This window comes from Staurois parvus, unplaced genomic scaffold, assembly GCF_062004578.1.
Source record: "Staurois parvus isolate SC_StPar_1 unplaced genomic scaffold, SC_StPar_1.0 ptg001081l, whole genome shotgun sequence".
Lineage (NCBI taxonomy): Eukaryota > Metazoa > Chordata > Amphibia > Anura > Ranidae > Staurois > Staurois parvus.
Genome location: NW_028318877.1, coordinates 30,001 through 45,006, shown reverse-complemented (window position 1 = coordinate 45,006; position 15,006 = coordinate 30,001). Strand labels below are relative to the sequence as shown.

Below are 15,006 nucleotides of genomic sequence, written 5' to 3'. Positions count from 1 at the left end.
TTTTTTTTTTTGGGTAGAATAGAGAAGAAATTCATACCCCTGTTAGGTGTTTATTTATTTTTTTTTTAGATATATTATTTTTCTTAGTTTTGTGTAGAATAGAGAAGAAATTCAAACCCCTGTTAGGCATTTTTTTTTATACATATATTTTTTTTTTTTGTTTGTTTTTGGGTAGAATAGAGAAGAAATTCATACACCTGTTAGGTGTTTATTTTTTTTTAGATATATTTTTTTTTTGCTTGTTTTGGGTAGAATAGATAAGAAATTCCAACCCGTTAGGCATTTTTTTTTTTTAGATATATTTTTTTTGTTGCTTGTTTTGGGTAGAATAGAGAAGAAATTCAAACCCGTTAGGTGTTTATTTTTTTATATATATATATATATTTTTTTTTTTGTTTGTTTTGGGTAGAATAGAGAAGAAATGCAAACCCCTGTTAGGTGTTTATTTTTTTATATATATATTTTTTTTTTGTTTGTTTTGGGTAGAATAGAGAAGAAATTCCAACCCATTAGGCATTTTTTTTTAATAGATATTATTTTTTTTATTTGTTTTTGGATAGAATAGAGAAGAAATTCATACACCTGTTAGGCGTTTATTTTTTTTTTTAGATATATATTATTTTTTTTGCTTGTTTTGGGTAGAATAGAGAAGAAATTCAAACCCCTGTTAGGTGTTAATTTTTTTTTTAGATATATTTTATTTTATTTGTTGTGGGTAGAATAGAGAAGAAATTTAAACCTCTGTTAGGTGTTTATTTTTTTTTTAGATATATTTTATTTTGTTTGTTTTGGGTAGAATAGAGAAGAAATTCAAACCCGTTAGGTGTTTATTTTTTTTTATATATATATATTATTTTTGTTTGTTTTGGGTAGAATAGAGAAGAAATGCAAACCCCTGTTAGGTGTTTATTTTTTTTATATATATATATATATATTTTTTTTTATTTTTTTTTTTGTTTTGGATAGAATAGAGAAGAAATTCAAACCTCTGTTAGGTGTTAATTTTTTTTTTAGATATATTTTATTTTGTTTGTTTTAGGTAGAATAGAGAAGAAATTTAAACCTCTGTTAGGTGTTTATTTTTTTTTTAGATATATTTTATTTTGTTTGTTTTGGGTAGAATAGAGAAGAAATTCATACCCGTTAGGTGTTTATTTTTTTTTTTTAGATATATTTTTTCTTTGTTTTGTGTAGAATAGATAAGAAATTCAAACCCGTTAGATGTTTATTTTTAGATATATTTTTTTTGTTTGTTGTGGGTAGAATAGAGAAGAAATTCCAACCCGTTAGGCATTTTTTTTTTATAGATATTATTTTTTTTGTTTGTTTTTGGGTAGAATAGAGAAGAAATTCATACACCTGTTAGGCATTTATTATTTTTTTAGATATATTATTTTTTTTTTGTTTGTTTTGGGTAGAATAGAGAAGAAATTCAAACCCCTGTTAGGTGTTTATTTTTTTTATATATATATATATAATTTTTTGTTTGTTTTGGGTAGAATAGAGAAGAAATTCATACACCTGTTAGGCGTTTATTTTTTTAGATATATTATTTTTTTTTGCTTGTTTTGGGTAGAATAGAGAAGACATTCATACACCTGTTAGGCGTTTATTTATTTTTTTTAGATTTTTTTTTTTTTTTTGCTTGTTTTGGGTAGAATAGAGAAGAAATTCATACCCGTTAGGCGTTTTTTTTTTGTTTTTTTTTTTAGATATATTATTTTTTTTTGTTCGTTTTGGGTAAAATAGAGAAGAAATTCAAACCTCTGTTAAGTGTTTTTTTTTTTTTTTTTTAGATATATTTTATTTTGTTTGTTGTGGGTAGAATAGAGAAGAAATTCATACACCTGTTAGGCGTTTATTTTTTTAGATATATTATTTTTTTTTGCTTGTTTTGGGTAGAATAGAGAAGACATTCATACACCTGTTAGGCGTTTATTTTTTTTTTTTAGATTTTTTTTTTTTTTTTGCTTGTTTTGGGTAGAATAGAGAAGAAATTCATACCCGTTAGGCGTTTTTTTTTTGTTTTTTTTTTTAGATATATTATTTTTTTTTGTTCGTTTTGGGTAAAATAGAGAAGAAATTTAAACCTCTGTTAGGTGTTTATTTTTTTTTTAGATATATTTTATTTTGTTTGTTTTGGGTAGAATAGAGAAGAAATTCATACCCGTTAGGTGTTTATTTTTTTTTTTTAGATATATTTTTTCCTTGTTTTGTGTAGAATAGATAAGAAATTCAAACCCGTTAGATGTTTATTTTTAGATATATTTTTTTTGTTTGTTGTGGGTAGAATAGAGAAGAAATTCCAACCCGTTAGGCATTTTTTTTTTATAGATATTATTTTTTTTGTTTGTTTTTGGGTAGAATAGAGAAGAAATTCATACACCTGTTAGGCATTTATTATTTTTTTAGATATATTATTTTTTTTTTGTTTGTTTTGGGTAGAATAGAGAAGAAATTCAAACCCCTGTTAGGTGTTTATTTTTTTTATATATATATATATAATTTTTTGTTTGTTTTGGGTAGAATAGAGAAGAAATTCATACACCTGTTAGGCGTTTATTTTTTTAGATATATTATTTTTTTTTGCCTGTTTTGGGTAGAATAGAGAAGACATTCATACACCTGTTAGGCGTTTATTTATTTTTTTTAGATTTTTTTTTTTTTTTTGCTTGTTTTGGGTAGAATAGAGAAGAAATTCATACCCGTTAGGCGTTTTTTTTTGTTTTTTTTTTTTAGATATATTATTTTTTTTTGTTCGTTTTGGGTAAAATAGAGAAGAAATTCAAACCTCTGTTAGGTGTTTTTTTTTTTTTTTTTTTTAGATATATTTTATTTTGTTTGTTGTGGGTAGAATAGAGAAGAAATTCATACCCGTTAGACGTTTATTTTTTTTTTAGATATATTACCTTCTTCTGAGACCTATACTGGGAAGAATTGAGAATTTGTTTCCTTGAAGGCATCTTTTGCCTCAGAGGTCCATACAAAGGTCCATAGACACAGGTCCTTCTACTGTTGGGAGTGTCTTGCTTCGTTGGCACTTGGTCCTTCCTCATTGGACTTGCAATGTGTCTTCCAGTGCGCAGGTGGGTTCTCGGTGGCCAACATTCGCTCCAGTCGGCATTTTGGTGAGGATGTGCTGAGGTTTGTGCGGACGCATCCGCTCATGTACACTTCGGTGTACCCCGTGAACCGCAAGCCCCTCCTCCTGCTCTCAGACGTCTCCTACACCTTCACCAGTATAGCTGTGGACATCGTGCCGGCCTCCGATGGGGAGTACACCGTCCTCTTTCTGGGTACAGGTGAGAGTGCAGTTCATGTCGTTAGGGCTTACAGCTTTACAAGTGGTGTCACCGGTGTGTGGCCTGACACCTTGTCCCCATCTCCTCTTGTTTTCAGATCGTGGTACGGTCCAGAAGGTGATGATCCTGCCCAAGGGTCCCGAGGAGACGGAAGGCGTCACTCTGGAGGAGGTGGAAGTGTTCCGGGTAAGATATTTTTTGGTCCACCATCCTCATCTAACATCTGATATTAAAATAGGTAGCCATAGACTGGCCAGCTATTGGTATCGTGGTTCAACTTTTTTTTTTTTCTTCCATTGTGAATTTTGGAGAGGCCTAATCCTCCTGCTACTGACTTGAAAAACTAGAACTTATTGCACTTCACTCACCTAGTCTGATATGGATTCATCTACACCAGCCAGTCAACCTTTGTACCCCAGAAAGAAGCCCTAAAATAATTTTCAGATCTTAGGGACCCCTTACTAAAATCAGTTCGTGGGGGTCAATGCCTTACAGACAGCTATAGAGATCATTGGTGTCATGCTTCTGGTTTTGCCAAGCTGTGCTGGCCCTGGAGCTCTGCAGGAACCATCACTTTGGGTCAAGTGGAGAAGATACCCCTTACATTGGTGGTCAGTTGTAGCATTTCCTTACAATGGTCACCAGTGAGAAGAGTGCCCTTATGGTTAGTGGTTGGTCTGTGATGTGACATTGATGGCTAATGGAGATGTGACCCCCTACATTAGTGGCCAATGGGGAGGTAACCCTTTGCGTTGGTGGCCAGTGGAGGAGTGACCCCTTATATTGGTGGTCAATAAAGAAGTGATCCCCTACATTGGTGGCCGTTGGGGAGGTAACTCCTTATGTTGGTGGTCAGTGGAGAAGTGACCCCTTATATTGGTGGCCAGAGGAGAAATGACCCCCTATGTTGACGGTCAGTGGAGAAGTGATCCCCCACATTAGTTGCCATTGAAGAAATGACCCTCTATATTGGTGTTCAGTGGAGGTGACTCCTTACATTGGTGGTCAGTGTAGCATTTCCTTACGTTGGTCAGTGAAGTGATGTTGGTGGCCAGTGGAGAAGTGACCCTCTACATTGGTGGCCATTGGGAAGGTAATCTGTTAAGTTGGTGATCAGTGGAGAAGTGACCCCTTATATTGGTGGCCAGAGGAGAAATGACCCCCTATGTTGATGGTCAGTGAAGTGATCCCCCACATTAGTGGTCATTGGAGAAGTGACCCTCTACATTGGTGTTCAGTGTAGCGTTTCCTTACATTGGTCACCAGTGAGAGAAGTGCCGTTATGGTTAGTTGTTGGTCAGTGAAGTGTGCGGCCAATGGAGAAGTGACCCCCTACATTGATTAGGTAACACCTTACGTTGGTGGTCAGTGTAGTGGTTCCTTACATTGGTCACCAGTGAGAGAAGTGCCCTTACGGTTACTGGTTGGTCAGTGAAGTGATGTTGGTGGCCAATGGAGAAGTGACCCCCTACGTTGGTGGTCAGTGGAGAAGTTACCCCTTATATTGGTGGCCAGAGGAGAAATGAACCCCTATGTTGATGGTCAGTGAAGTGATCCCCCACATTAGTGGTCATTGGAGAAATGACACTCTACATTGGTGTTCCGTGGAGGTGACCCCTTACATTGATGGTCAGTGTAGCGTTTCCTTGCGTTGGTCACCAGTGAGAGAAGTGCCGTTATGGTTAGTGGTTGGACAGTGAAGTGACGTGTGTGGCCAATGGTGAAGTAACCCCCTACATTGGTGAGGTAACTCCTTACGTTGGTGGTCAGTGGAGAAGTTACCCCTTATATTGGTTGCCAGAGGAGAAATGACCCTCTACATTGGTGTTCAGTAGAGAAGTGATTCCCCACATTAGTGGCCATTGGAGAAATGACCCTCTACATCGGTGTTCAGTGGAGGTGACCCCTTCCATTAGTGGTCAATGTAGCATTTCCTTACGTTGGTCACCAGTGAGAGAAGTGCCCTTACGGTTAGTGGTTGGCCAGTGAAGTGATGTTGGTGGCCAATGAAGAAGTGACCCCCTACATTGGTGACCAATGGAGAAGTGACCCCCTACATTGGTGGCCATTGGGGAGGTAACCCCTTACGTTGGAGGTCAGTGCAGAAGTTACCCCTTGTATTGGTAGCTAATGGAGAAGTGACCCTCTACATCGGTGTTCAGTGGAGGTGACCCCTTACATGAGTGGTCAGCGGCTGACATGACCATATTAGATCAATGTCATAGTGTTTCCTTAAATCGGTCACCAGTGGGAGATTTGCCCTTTAGGTTGGTAGTCTGTGGGAGAAGGACCACTTTGTACTTGGTCAGTGTAGTGCCCTCTTACATTAATTGTTAGTAAGGACATTAACCTGCCCACTGCTCAAGGAACTTCTAGTAACCTCTGGAGGAACTCTTGTTGGAAATGGTTGATATATTTACTCAATTGATGCCATTTTACAGTACATATTACATTAGGGCCTGCAGGTTGAAGCCTAGTAAGCCCAAGTAGAGGATGGATGAACCCTTAGCATTGATCTGGTACCTTGTGCTCCCCAGGAACATACTATATACCCCAAGGGTCTTGGGCAAGAGCCCAGTTTGTTAGATGTTGTCTATTGCTGTGGAACATGGATGGAGAATATATGGGCTGAAGGTATCATCTCATTCATTGACACATCTGAAGAAGCAAAGTGAATCTGCAAAACACGTAGTGTAGAGGACCTTGGACCAATCTCCTCTCCAGGGATGAAGTATACATAATGTACCCAGATTCTTGAACACAGTGCCCCATGGGATGTCATGCCCACCGGCTCCTCTGTGGCAGCTCCAGGATACTGTCATTCAGCAGGAGTCTGAGATGCAAATGTGGCGAGTACGGTATAGAGATCCTGTGCCACATCAAGCATTAGGAGAATGTTGGTATGAGATGCTGCTTCTGCCACCAGGAGGGAGGAACGAGAGTCCATACTATTTGTAATAAAACAAGTTTAGAGCAGCCTCTCTCGACCTTTTTACATGGAGGAATCCTTGAAAAACCTTTTTGGCCGATGATTATTATTTCTACAGCTCTTGCTGGGAAGTCTGCTCCTTATATTGGTGGTCATTAGAAAATCCCCCCCTTACAGATAGACATTGTTGTCCGTGATTACTTATCTGAGAGGCAGATATTGCTCAAGGAAACCCTAGCAACCTCTGGAGGAACCCTAGGCTTCCATGGAACTCTGGTTGAGAAAGGCAGGTCTGATGGAAGAAGTCTACGATAAGTAGGCCCAATTTCATACAACACAGGACCTTCTACTTCACGTTAGCCAGGGCTGCGGCCCAGAGGTTGGCAAAAGAGATGGCCGCCTTGGGCATGGGGTTGCAAAAAGGCCAGGACCTGCAACATATGCTGCTGAAAAAGCAGCTAATGGGGCGGAGTTAGTGCACTTTGGCCTTGGAGGAGCCTTTACAACATAAGGCTGGAATTCAGCTTGAAGATTCCAACTCTACTGTAGATACTGGTTTCCCCAACAACAAAGTGTTGAAGACTTAAGTAACACAATAACCCAACAAAAGGTTTTTCTGTTGACCCGAAGGTCAGATTATTTAATTAACTGGCAACCTTGGGACCTGCCATTAATTTTGTGTGTGTGGGCAATGCAAACTCTGGATGTGTGGGCGCCCTCATGACAGATTTATGACCATGACCCCTACAGGAATTTAGACTGTATTGCCGTAATGGCAGCCCCAGTGTCTAGAGGTGAACCCTGGGAGGTCCTATGACTGTTCATCCCAGACAACATGCTTGTTGGCTGGAAGCGAGAGGTATGCTTACTCCATCCAGGTTCATGATTGTAGAATGGCTGAGGACCTTGGTGGACATTTCCTGAGGCCCTTCCACTTAGGTTTAGACCTCAGCTGTAGACGTCTTCTGATTACCGTATCGTATCTCGTTGTGTCTCACACAGGTTCCGTCTCCTGTTAAAAATATCAGGATATCTTCTAAGAGGGTAAGTACTGCACTGTTACGTGGCGACTGATGCATTGACTGGGACTGGGGGGGTTGGGTGTGTCAATGGCACGGTGCCTATGAATTAATTTCGGAGGTCTTAAATTTGCAGGTAACACAGAAAGATATCAGCCACACAGGGAGTGCATTGTTTTCAGTTATTCAGGCGACTCATAAACTTACATTGTGAGAGGGAGCCGTAAAGCACAACCTTTGTGTAGCACTACAAAGCTGGTCAGTAGAGAAGTGATCCCCCACATTTGTGGCCATTGGAGAAATGACCCTCTACATTGGTGTTCAGTGGAGGTGACCCCTTCCATTGGTGGTCAGTGTAGCCTTTCCTTACATTGGTCACCAGTGAGAGAAGTGCCCTTATGGTTAGTGGTTGGCCAATGGAGAAGTGACCCCTACATTGGTGGCCATTGGGGAGGTAACCCCTTAAGTTGGTGATCAGTGGAGAAGTGACCCCTTATATTGGTGGCCAGAGGAGAAAATGACCCCCTATGTTGATGGTCAGTGAAGTGATCCCTCACATTAGTGGTCATTGGAGAAATGACCCCTTACATTGCCATTCAGTGGAGGTGACCCCTTACATTGGCAATGAGCTTCTTCTTTGCCCAGTTTTCATCTGGGAGTGTCTAATTGCTGTCTGAGTTGGCCCAGCTCCTCCTGCCCTCCCTTTTTATGTAGCTGCCAGGGGAGGAGTAAACAGTAATACTATAGAGCAGCCTTACCAAACCATTTTAGATTGGAGGTAATTTTCAGGTCTCAGGGGGCCCCTGCTATTAATGGTTAAATCTACAGCTCATGGTAGTTTTTTTTTTTTCTAGCAGCCCTCAAATTATTATTATATTATAAAATATTATTATAAATATTTTATTATAAAATTATTTTCAGTATTACTCAACAAGAGAAATTAACAAGAATATTTCCCAGGAAAGAAATGTAGACAATTAAAATTGTAGAGGCCTTTTACATTGGTGTCAGTGGAGAAGTGACTCCTTACGTTGGTGGTCAGCGGAAACGTGACCCCTTACGTTGGTGGCCAGTGGAGATGTGACCCCCCCCACACTGATGGCCATTGTAGAAGTGACCCCTTACATTGGAGGTCAGTGGAGAACGGATCCTTTATATTGTTGGCCAGTGGAGAATTGACCCCCTACGTTGGAGAAGTTATCCCTTTTGTTGGTGGGCAATAGAGAAGTGACCCTCTACATTGGTGGCCATTAAAGAAGGGACCCCTACACTGGTGTTCATTGGAGGTGAGCCCTTATATTGGTGGCCAGTAGAGAACTAACCCCCCTACATTGGTGGCCATTGAAGAAGTGACCCCTTACATTGGTGTCCTTTGGAGATATGATCTTTTATTGGTGGCCAATGGTGAGGTGCCCCCTACAGTGACCCACTACATTGGTGTCCTTTGGAGAAGTGATCTTTTATTGGTGGCCAATGGAGAGGTGCCCCGTACATTGGTGGCCATTGAAGAAGTGACCCACTACATTGGTGTTCAGTGAAGCACATGCCCATATTAGGTCACTGTGTTTCCCTACCAGAGGGAGAAATTTCCTTTGTTGGTAGTCCCCCTTACACTTGATCAGTGTACTGCCCACTTACATTGATGATCAGACAGGAGATCAATCTACCCACTGCTCAAGGAACCTCTAGCAACTCTTGGAGGAACCCTAGGGTGCCACAGATCCCTGTTTGAGAATGTATGCTGTAGAGTGTCACTGGAGTGACGGTTGAGTCTGCTGACATCAAATCCAAGATGGTGGCACCCAGCAGCAGTCTCAGGAATTTTGGATGTTAAATGCACATATACTCTTATAGGAAGATTGTTGTTGAGACAAATGGCCCTTCAAAGCACCATCTGGTGTCATCTTAAATATTCTGACGCAAGAATGAAAGTTAAACAATATAAACCCATTGTCAGTGGGTAGAGTGTGTAGATGAAGGTACAGGACCTGATGAAATCATGATCAAATGACCCTAAGCCCTGATTGCAGAGGTTCCCTCACCTGTAATACGTATGAATTGCAGCACCAGCTATACGTGTCTTCAGATGCCGGAGTGACCCAGCTTTCCCTCCATCGCTGCTCAGTCTATGGAGACTCCTGTGCGGACTGCTGTCTCTCCAGAGATCCATATTGTGCCTGGGATGGAAAGGCCTGTGCCCGCTACACTCCATCACCCATGAGGTAGGTGTGAGATGGAAGTGGGGACACAAAATAATCTAAGGGGACACCTTGGCTTACAGAATTGACTGATCAGGAAGTCCAAATTATCAAAGAACAATCTGCCAGTTCCCTTAGTTTGCCCATGTCACCTACTTCCCCTCCATTCCTTGTAATAGAAGAGGTATCATACTCATGTCCCGTGTCTCCTACCTCCCCTCCATTCTCTGTAATAGAAGAGGTATTATAGTCCCCTCCATTCTCTGTAATAGAAGAGGTATCATACTCCAGGGTACCGTGTCTCCTACCCCCCCTCCATTCTCTGTAATAGAAGAGGTATTATAGTCCCCTCCATTCTCTGTAATAGAAGAGGTATCATACTCCAGTGTCCCGTGTCTCCTACCTCCCCTCCATTCTCTGTAATAGAAGAGGTATTATAGTCCCCTCCATTCTCTGTAATAGAAGAGGTATCATACTCCAGGGTCCCGTGTCTCCTACCTCCCCTCCATTCTCTGTAATAGAAGAGGTATTATAGTCCCCTCCATTCTCTGTAATAGAAGAGGTATCATACTCCAGGGTCCCGTGTCTCCTACCTCCCCTCCATTATCTGGAATAGAAGAGGTATCATACTTCAGTGTCCTGTGTCTCCTACCTCCCCTCCATTCTCTGTAATAGAAGAGGTATCATACTCCAGTGTCCCATGTCTCCTACCTCCCCTCCATTCTCTGTAAGAGAATAGGTATCATACTTCAGTGTCCCGTGTCTCCTACCTCCCCTCCATTATCTGGAATAGAAGAGGTATCATACTTCAGTGTCCCGTGTCTCCTACCTCCCCTCCATTCTCTGTAATAGAAGAGGTATCATACTCCAGTGTCCCGTGTCTCCTACCTCCCCTCCATTCTCTGTAAGAGAAGAGGTATCATACTTCAGTGTACCGTGTCTCCTACCTCCCCTCCATTATCTGGAATAGAAGAGGTATCATACTCCAGTGTCCCGTGTCTCCTACCTCCCCTCCATTCTCTGTAATAGAAGAGGTATTATAGTCCCCTCCATTCTCTGTAATAGAAGAGGTATCATACTCCAGGGTCCCGTGTCTCCTACCTCCCCTCCATTATCTGGAATAGAAGAGGTATCATACTTCAGTGTCCTGTGTCTCCTACCTCCCCTCCATTCTCTGTAATAGAAGAGGTATCATACTCCAGTGTCCCATGTCTCCTACCTCCCCTCCATTCTCTGTAAGAGAATAGGTATCATACTTCAGTGTCCCGTGTCTCCTACCTCCCCTCCATTATCTGGAATAGAAGAGGTATCATACTTCAGTGTCCCGTGTCTCCTACCTCCCCTCCATTCTCTGTAATAGAAGAGGTATCATACTCCAGTGTCCCGTGTCTCCTACCTCCCCTCCATTCTCTGTAAGAGAAGAGGTATCATACTTCAGTGTACCGTGTCTCCTACCTCCCCTCCATTATCTGGAATAGAAGAGGTATCATACTTCAGTGTCCCGTGTCTCCTACCTCCCCTCCATTAACTGTAATAGAAGAGGTATCACACTGCAGGGTCCCCTGTCTCCTACCTCCCCTCCATTCTCTGTAATAGAAGAGGTATCATACTCCAGGGTCCCGTGTCTCCTACCTCCCCTCCATTCTCTGTAATAGAAGAGGTATTATAGTCCCCTCCATTCTCTGTAATAGAAGAGGTATCATACTCCAGGGTCCCGTGTCTCCTACCTCCCCTCCATTATCTGGAATAGAAGGGGTATCATACTTCAGTGTCCCGTGTCTCCTACCTCCCCTCCATTCTCTGTAATAGAAGAGGTATCATACTCCAGTGTCCCGTGTCTCCTACCTCCCCTCCATTCTCTGTAAGAGAAGAGGTATCATACTTCAGTGTCCCGTGTCTCCTACCTCCCCTCCATTATCTGGAATAGAAGAGGTATCATACTTCAGTGTCCCGTGTCTCCTACCTCCCCTCCATTCTCTGTAATAGAAGAGGTATTATACTCCCCTCCATTCTCTGTAATAGAAGAAGTATCATACTCCAGTGTCCCATGTCTCCTACCTCCCCTCCATTAACTGTAATAGAAGAAGTATCATACTCCAGTGTCCCGTGTCTCCTACCTCCCCTCCATTCTCTGTAATAGAAGAGGTATTATAGTCCCCTCCATTCTCTGTAATAGAAGAGGTATCATACTTCAGTGTCCCGTGTCTCCTACCTCCCCTCCATTCTCTGTAATAGAAGAGGTATCATACTCCAGTGTCCCGTGTCTCCTACCTCCCCTCCATTCTCTGTAAGAGAAGAGGTATCATACTTCAGTGTCCCGTGTCTCCTACCTCCCCTCCATTCTCTGTAATAGAAGAGGTATCATGCTCCAGTGTCCCGTGTCTCCTACCTCCCCTCCATTCTCTGGAGAGGGGAGTATAATGCCTCTATTCGTACAGAGAATGGAGGGGAGGTAGGAGACACGGGACACTGGAGTATGATACCTCTTCTATTACAGAGGGGAGTATAGTACCTCTAATTATAGGGAGAGGAGGTAGGAGACAGGGGACTCTGGAGAGAGGCGTATAATGCCTCTTCTCGTACAGAGTCCCCTGTCTCCTACCTCCCCTCCCTATAATTAGAGGTACTATACTCCACTCTGTAATAGAAGAGGTATCATACTCCGGTGTCCCGTGTCTCCTACCTCCCCTCCATTCTCTGTAATAGAAGTATTATACTCCCCTTCATTCCCTGTAATAGAAGAGGCATTATACTCCCCTCTCCAGTGTCCCGTGTCTCCTACCTCCCCTCCCTATAATTAGAGGTATAATACTCCCCTCTGTAATAGAAGAGGTATCATACTCCAGTGTCCCGTGTCTCCTACCTCCCCTCCGCTCCCTATAATTAGAGATATTATACTCCCGTCTGTAATAGAAGAGGTATCATACTCCGGTGTCCCGTGTCTCCTACCTCCCCTCCCTATAATTAGAGGTATAATACTCCCCTCTGTAATAGAAGAGGTATCATACTCCAGTGTCCCATATCACCTACCTCCCCTCCATTCCCTGTATTAGAAGAGGTATTGTGCTCCACTCTCTGGTATCCAGGTCTCCTACCCACCCCTCTGTTCCCTGTATTAGAAGTAGTATTTTACTCCCCCTCTCTGGTGCCTATGTCCCTTACCTCCCCTCCAGTCACAGTTTGTAGTCCATCAGACAATTCAGCATCTGACAGTTCTGGATGCCACGTTCCCCACCTTGTTCCATCCCTCAACCAGTATGTCACGGGAAGTCCTGTAATGATGAAGGGGTTGGAGGAACAAACCAGAGTATGCAGTCCAAGGTCTACCTATAATGTCCAGGCCCCCTTACTCATTAAAAATCAATGCCTAGAATGTCCAAAATTCTAGGCATTGAATTTTGGGGGGGGTCACCATCCTTTTGGGAAGACTCCTGGGTGAATGCAGAGCATCACTAGAAGACACTCAAATCCATTGCAAGTGCCTGGTCAGATCGGGGTTGCTCTGTATTTTCCAGGACCTCATTGGAAGGATTGTCGCCATGCTCTTGTCTAGGGGAAGACCAGGGTAAGGCAAAATCTTAACCTTCTACAGGTGCCTTTTTGGACATACTACATGCAGTGATATCTATAGAGGGACGGGGCCTTTTAAGCGAACCACCAAGGTCCACTTTTTGTGTGCATCTCATATCGAAACAGTACCATGTGGGTTCTCGTACCACATAGTGTGATTAGGTGATACTTTCATGCTACATGAAGTAGATGGTATTTTCCAGGACAGCAGTGGTTAGCACTTTTGGTTTGCACCAACGGGGTCCTCAGTTCGAATCCTATCCAGGACACTACCTGCATGGAGTTTGTACGCTCTCCCTGTGTTCAAGAGGTTTCTTCCCACGTGCCAAAGCCATGCTAGCTGGTTAATTGGTCTAAATAACCTCCAGTATGATACAAGATAGGGCCTTTAGAATGTAGGACACAACCTGCATGGAGTTTTCATGCTCTCCGTGTTCTCAAGGGGTTTCTTCCCACACGCTAAAGCCATGCTGGCTGGTTAATTGGTCTAAATGGCCCTTAGTATGTACACATGCATGATAGGGTCTTTAGAATGTAGGACACTACCTGCATGGAGTTTGCATGCTCTCCCTGTGTTCTCAAGTGGTTTCTTCCAACACTCCAAAGCCATGCTCGCTAGTTAATTGGTCTAAATGGCTTCTAGTATGTACACATGCATGATAGGGCCTATAGACTGTAAGCTCCTCGAGGGCGGGGACTGACGTGAAAGCACTGTGTAAATGTTCAGCACTATAGAAATGTAATAAATTAAATGATAATTGTTGACAGTTCTCTAAAGTGATATGAACAATATACTTCTCCCCCCCCCCCCCTTCATATTCCATCTTATTAACTCCACCCACAATGACTCTTGTTTATTAGGAGGAGTCGGCGTCAAGATGTGAGACATGGGGACCCAATGAGGCAGTGCCGAGGGTACAACATGCAAGGTGAGGGCAGTGCTGCATGTGCATCTCAGAATTATCACCATCGGGGGGGGGGTTATTTACTAAAACTGGAGAGGGCAAAATCTGCTGCAGTTCTACATAGATCCAATGAGCTTCCAGGTTTTATTTGCAAAGTTTAATGGAACAAGACAAAGTTAGAAGTTGATTGGTTCCCATGCACAGCTGCACCAGGTTCTGAGGACTCCAGTTTTAGTATATAAACCCCCCCCCAATCAGCTAAATTTCAGACTCTTCTTTGTTTGCAGTGGACAGAGGAGTCTCTGAGCGACTACAGATCGGAGTGGAAGGTGGAAGCGTCTTTCTTCAGTGCGATACCCATTCTCCGCTCGAGAGCGTCACTTGGTTACTGCAGCGAGAGGGCTCCCAGCATCGGAAGGAGGTTAGACTGGTAATATAGGAACTCAGAGGTGGGAAGGGAGGAGGAATCTCCTCCGAAGAGGGGGTTACTGAGCAATAGAAATCCGGCAGAGGTTGTAATCCTTCCCTCTCCTAAACTGGGAGGAAACCTACCACAAAACATTTCAAACTGAACCTATGGAGAGAAAATGCAGAGACAACCTGCAGTGCTCATCAGAGCAATCTCAGATCTAGGTACCGTTGTGTTCAAAATAGTAGCAGTGTGTTGAAAAAAGTGAATAAAGCTGAAAATCCTTCTAATAGCTTTTATTTCCATCCACACAAATGCATTGGGAACACGACACATTCAACATGAAGAAAAATACATCAAATTTGTGTTGTTCCTCTAAAAAAAAATGGAAGAAAAGTGAATATTAGACGGTTCAAAAAAATCGCAGTGTTTGTATTCTTCTTTACAAACTCAAATATTCACTATATAAACTGAGAAATGTTTGAAGATTTTGCTTTCCTTTGAATGACTTCATGAATATTTGGTTGTAGTCGCACTGTTTCTGAGAACTGCTGTACATCTGTGTTGCATGGAGTCACCCAACTTCTGGCCCCTGTGATCAGGTATTCCAGCCCAGGATGATTGGACCACATTCCACAGTTCTTCTCCATTTCTTGGTTTTGCCTCAGAAACGG

General features: G+C 42.3%; 1 protein-coding gene across 3 annotated transcripts in view; it reads left to right on the top strand.

Annotated features, from left to right (window-relative positions):
* The window catches only part of LOC149440455 (semaphorin-3F-like), a 143,840-nt gene that overhangs the window by 123,479 nt on the left and 5,355 nt on the right, over nt 1–15,006 (top strand). For all 3 annotated transcript variants that reach the window (XM_089658590.1, XM_089658591.1, XM_089658592.1), the window contains 6 exons: nt 3,080–3,302; nt 3,400–3,488; nt 7,234–7,275; nt 9,315–9,472; nt 13,880–13,947; nt 14,211–14,344. In XM_089658590.1, the coding sequence (XP_089514716.1) occupies nt 3,080–3,302; nt 3,400–3,488; nt 7,234–7,275; nt 9,315–9,472; nt 13,880–13,947; nt 14,211–14,344 (714 nt within the window). The remainder of the gene's footprint in view (nt 1–3,079; nt 3,303–3,399; nt 3,489–7,233; nt 7,276–9,314; nt 9,473–13,879; nt 13,948–14,210; nt 14,345–15,006) is intronic.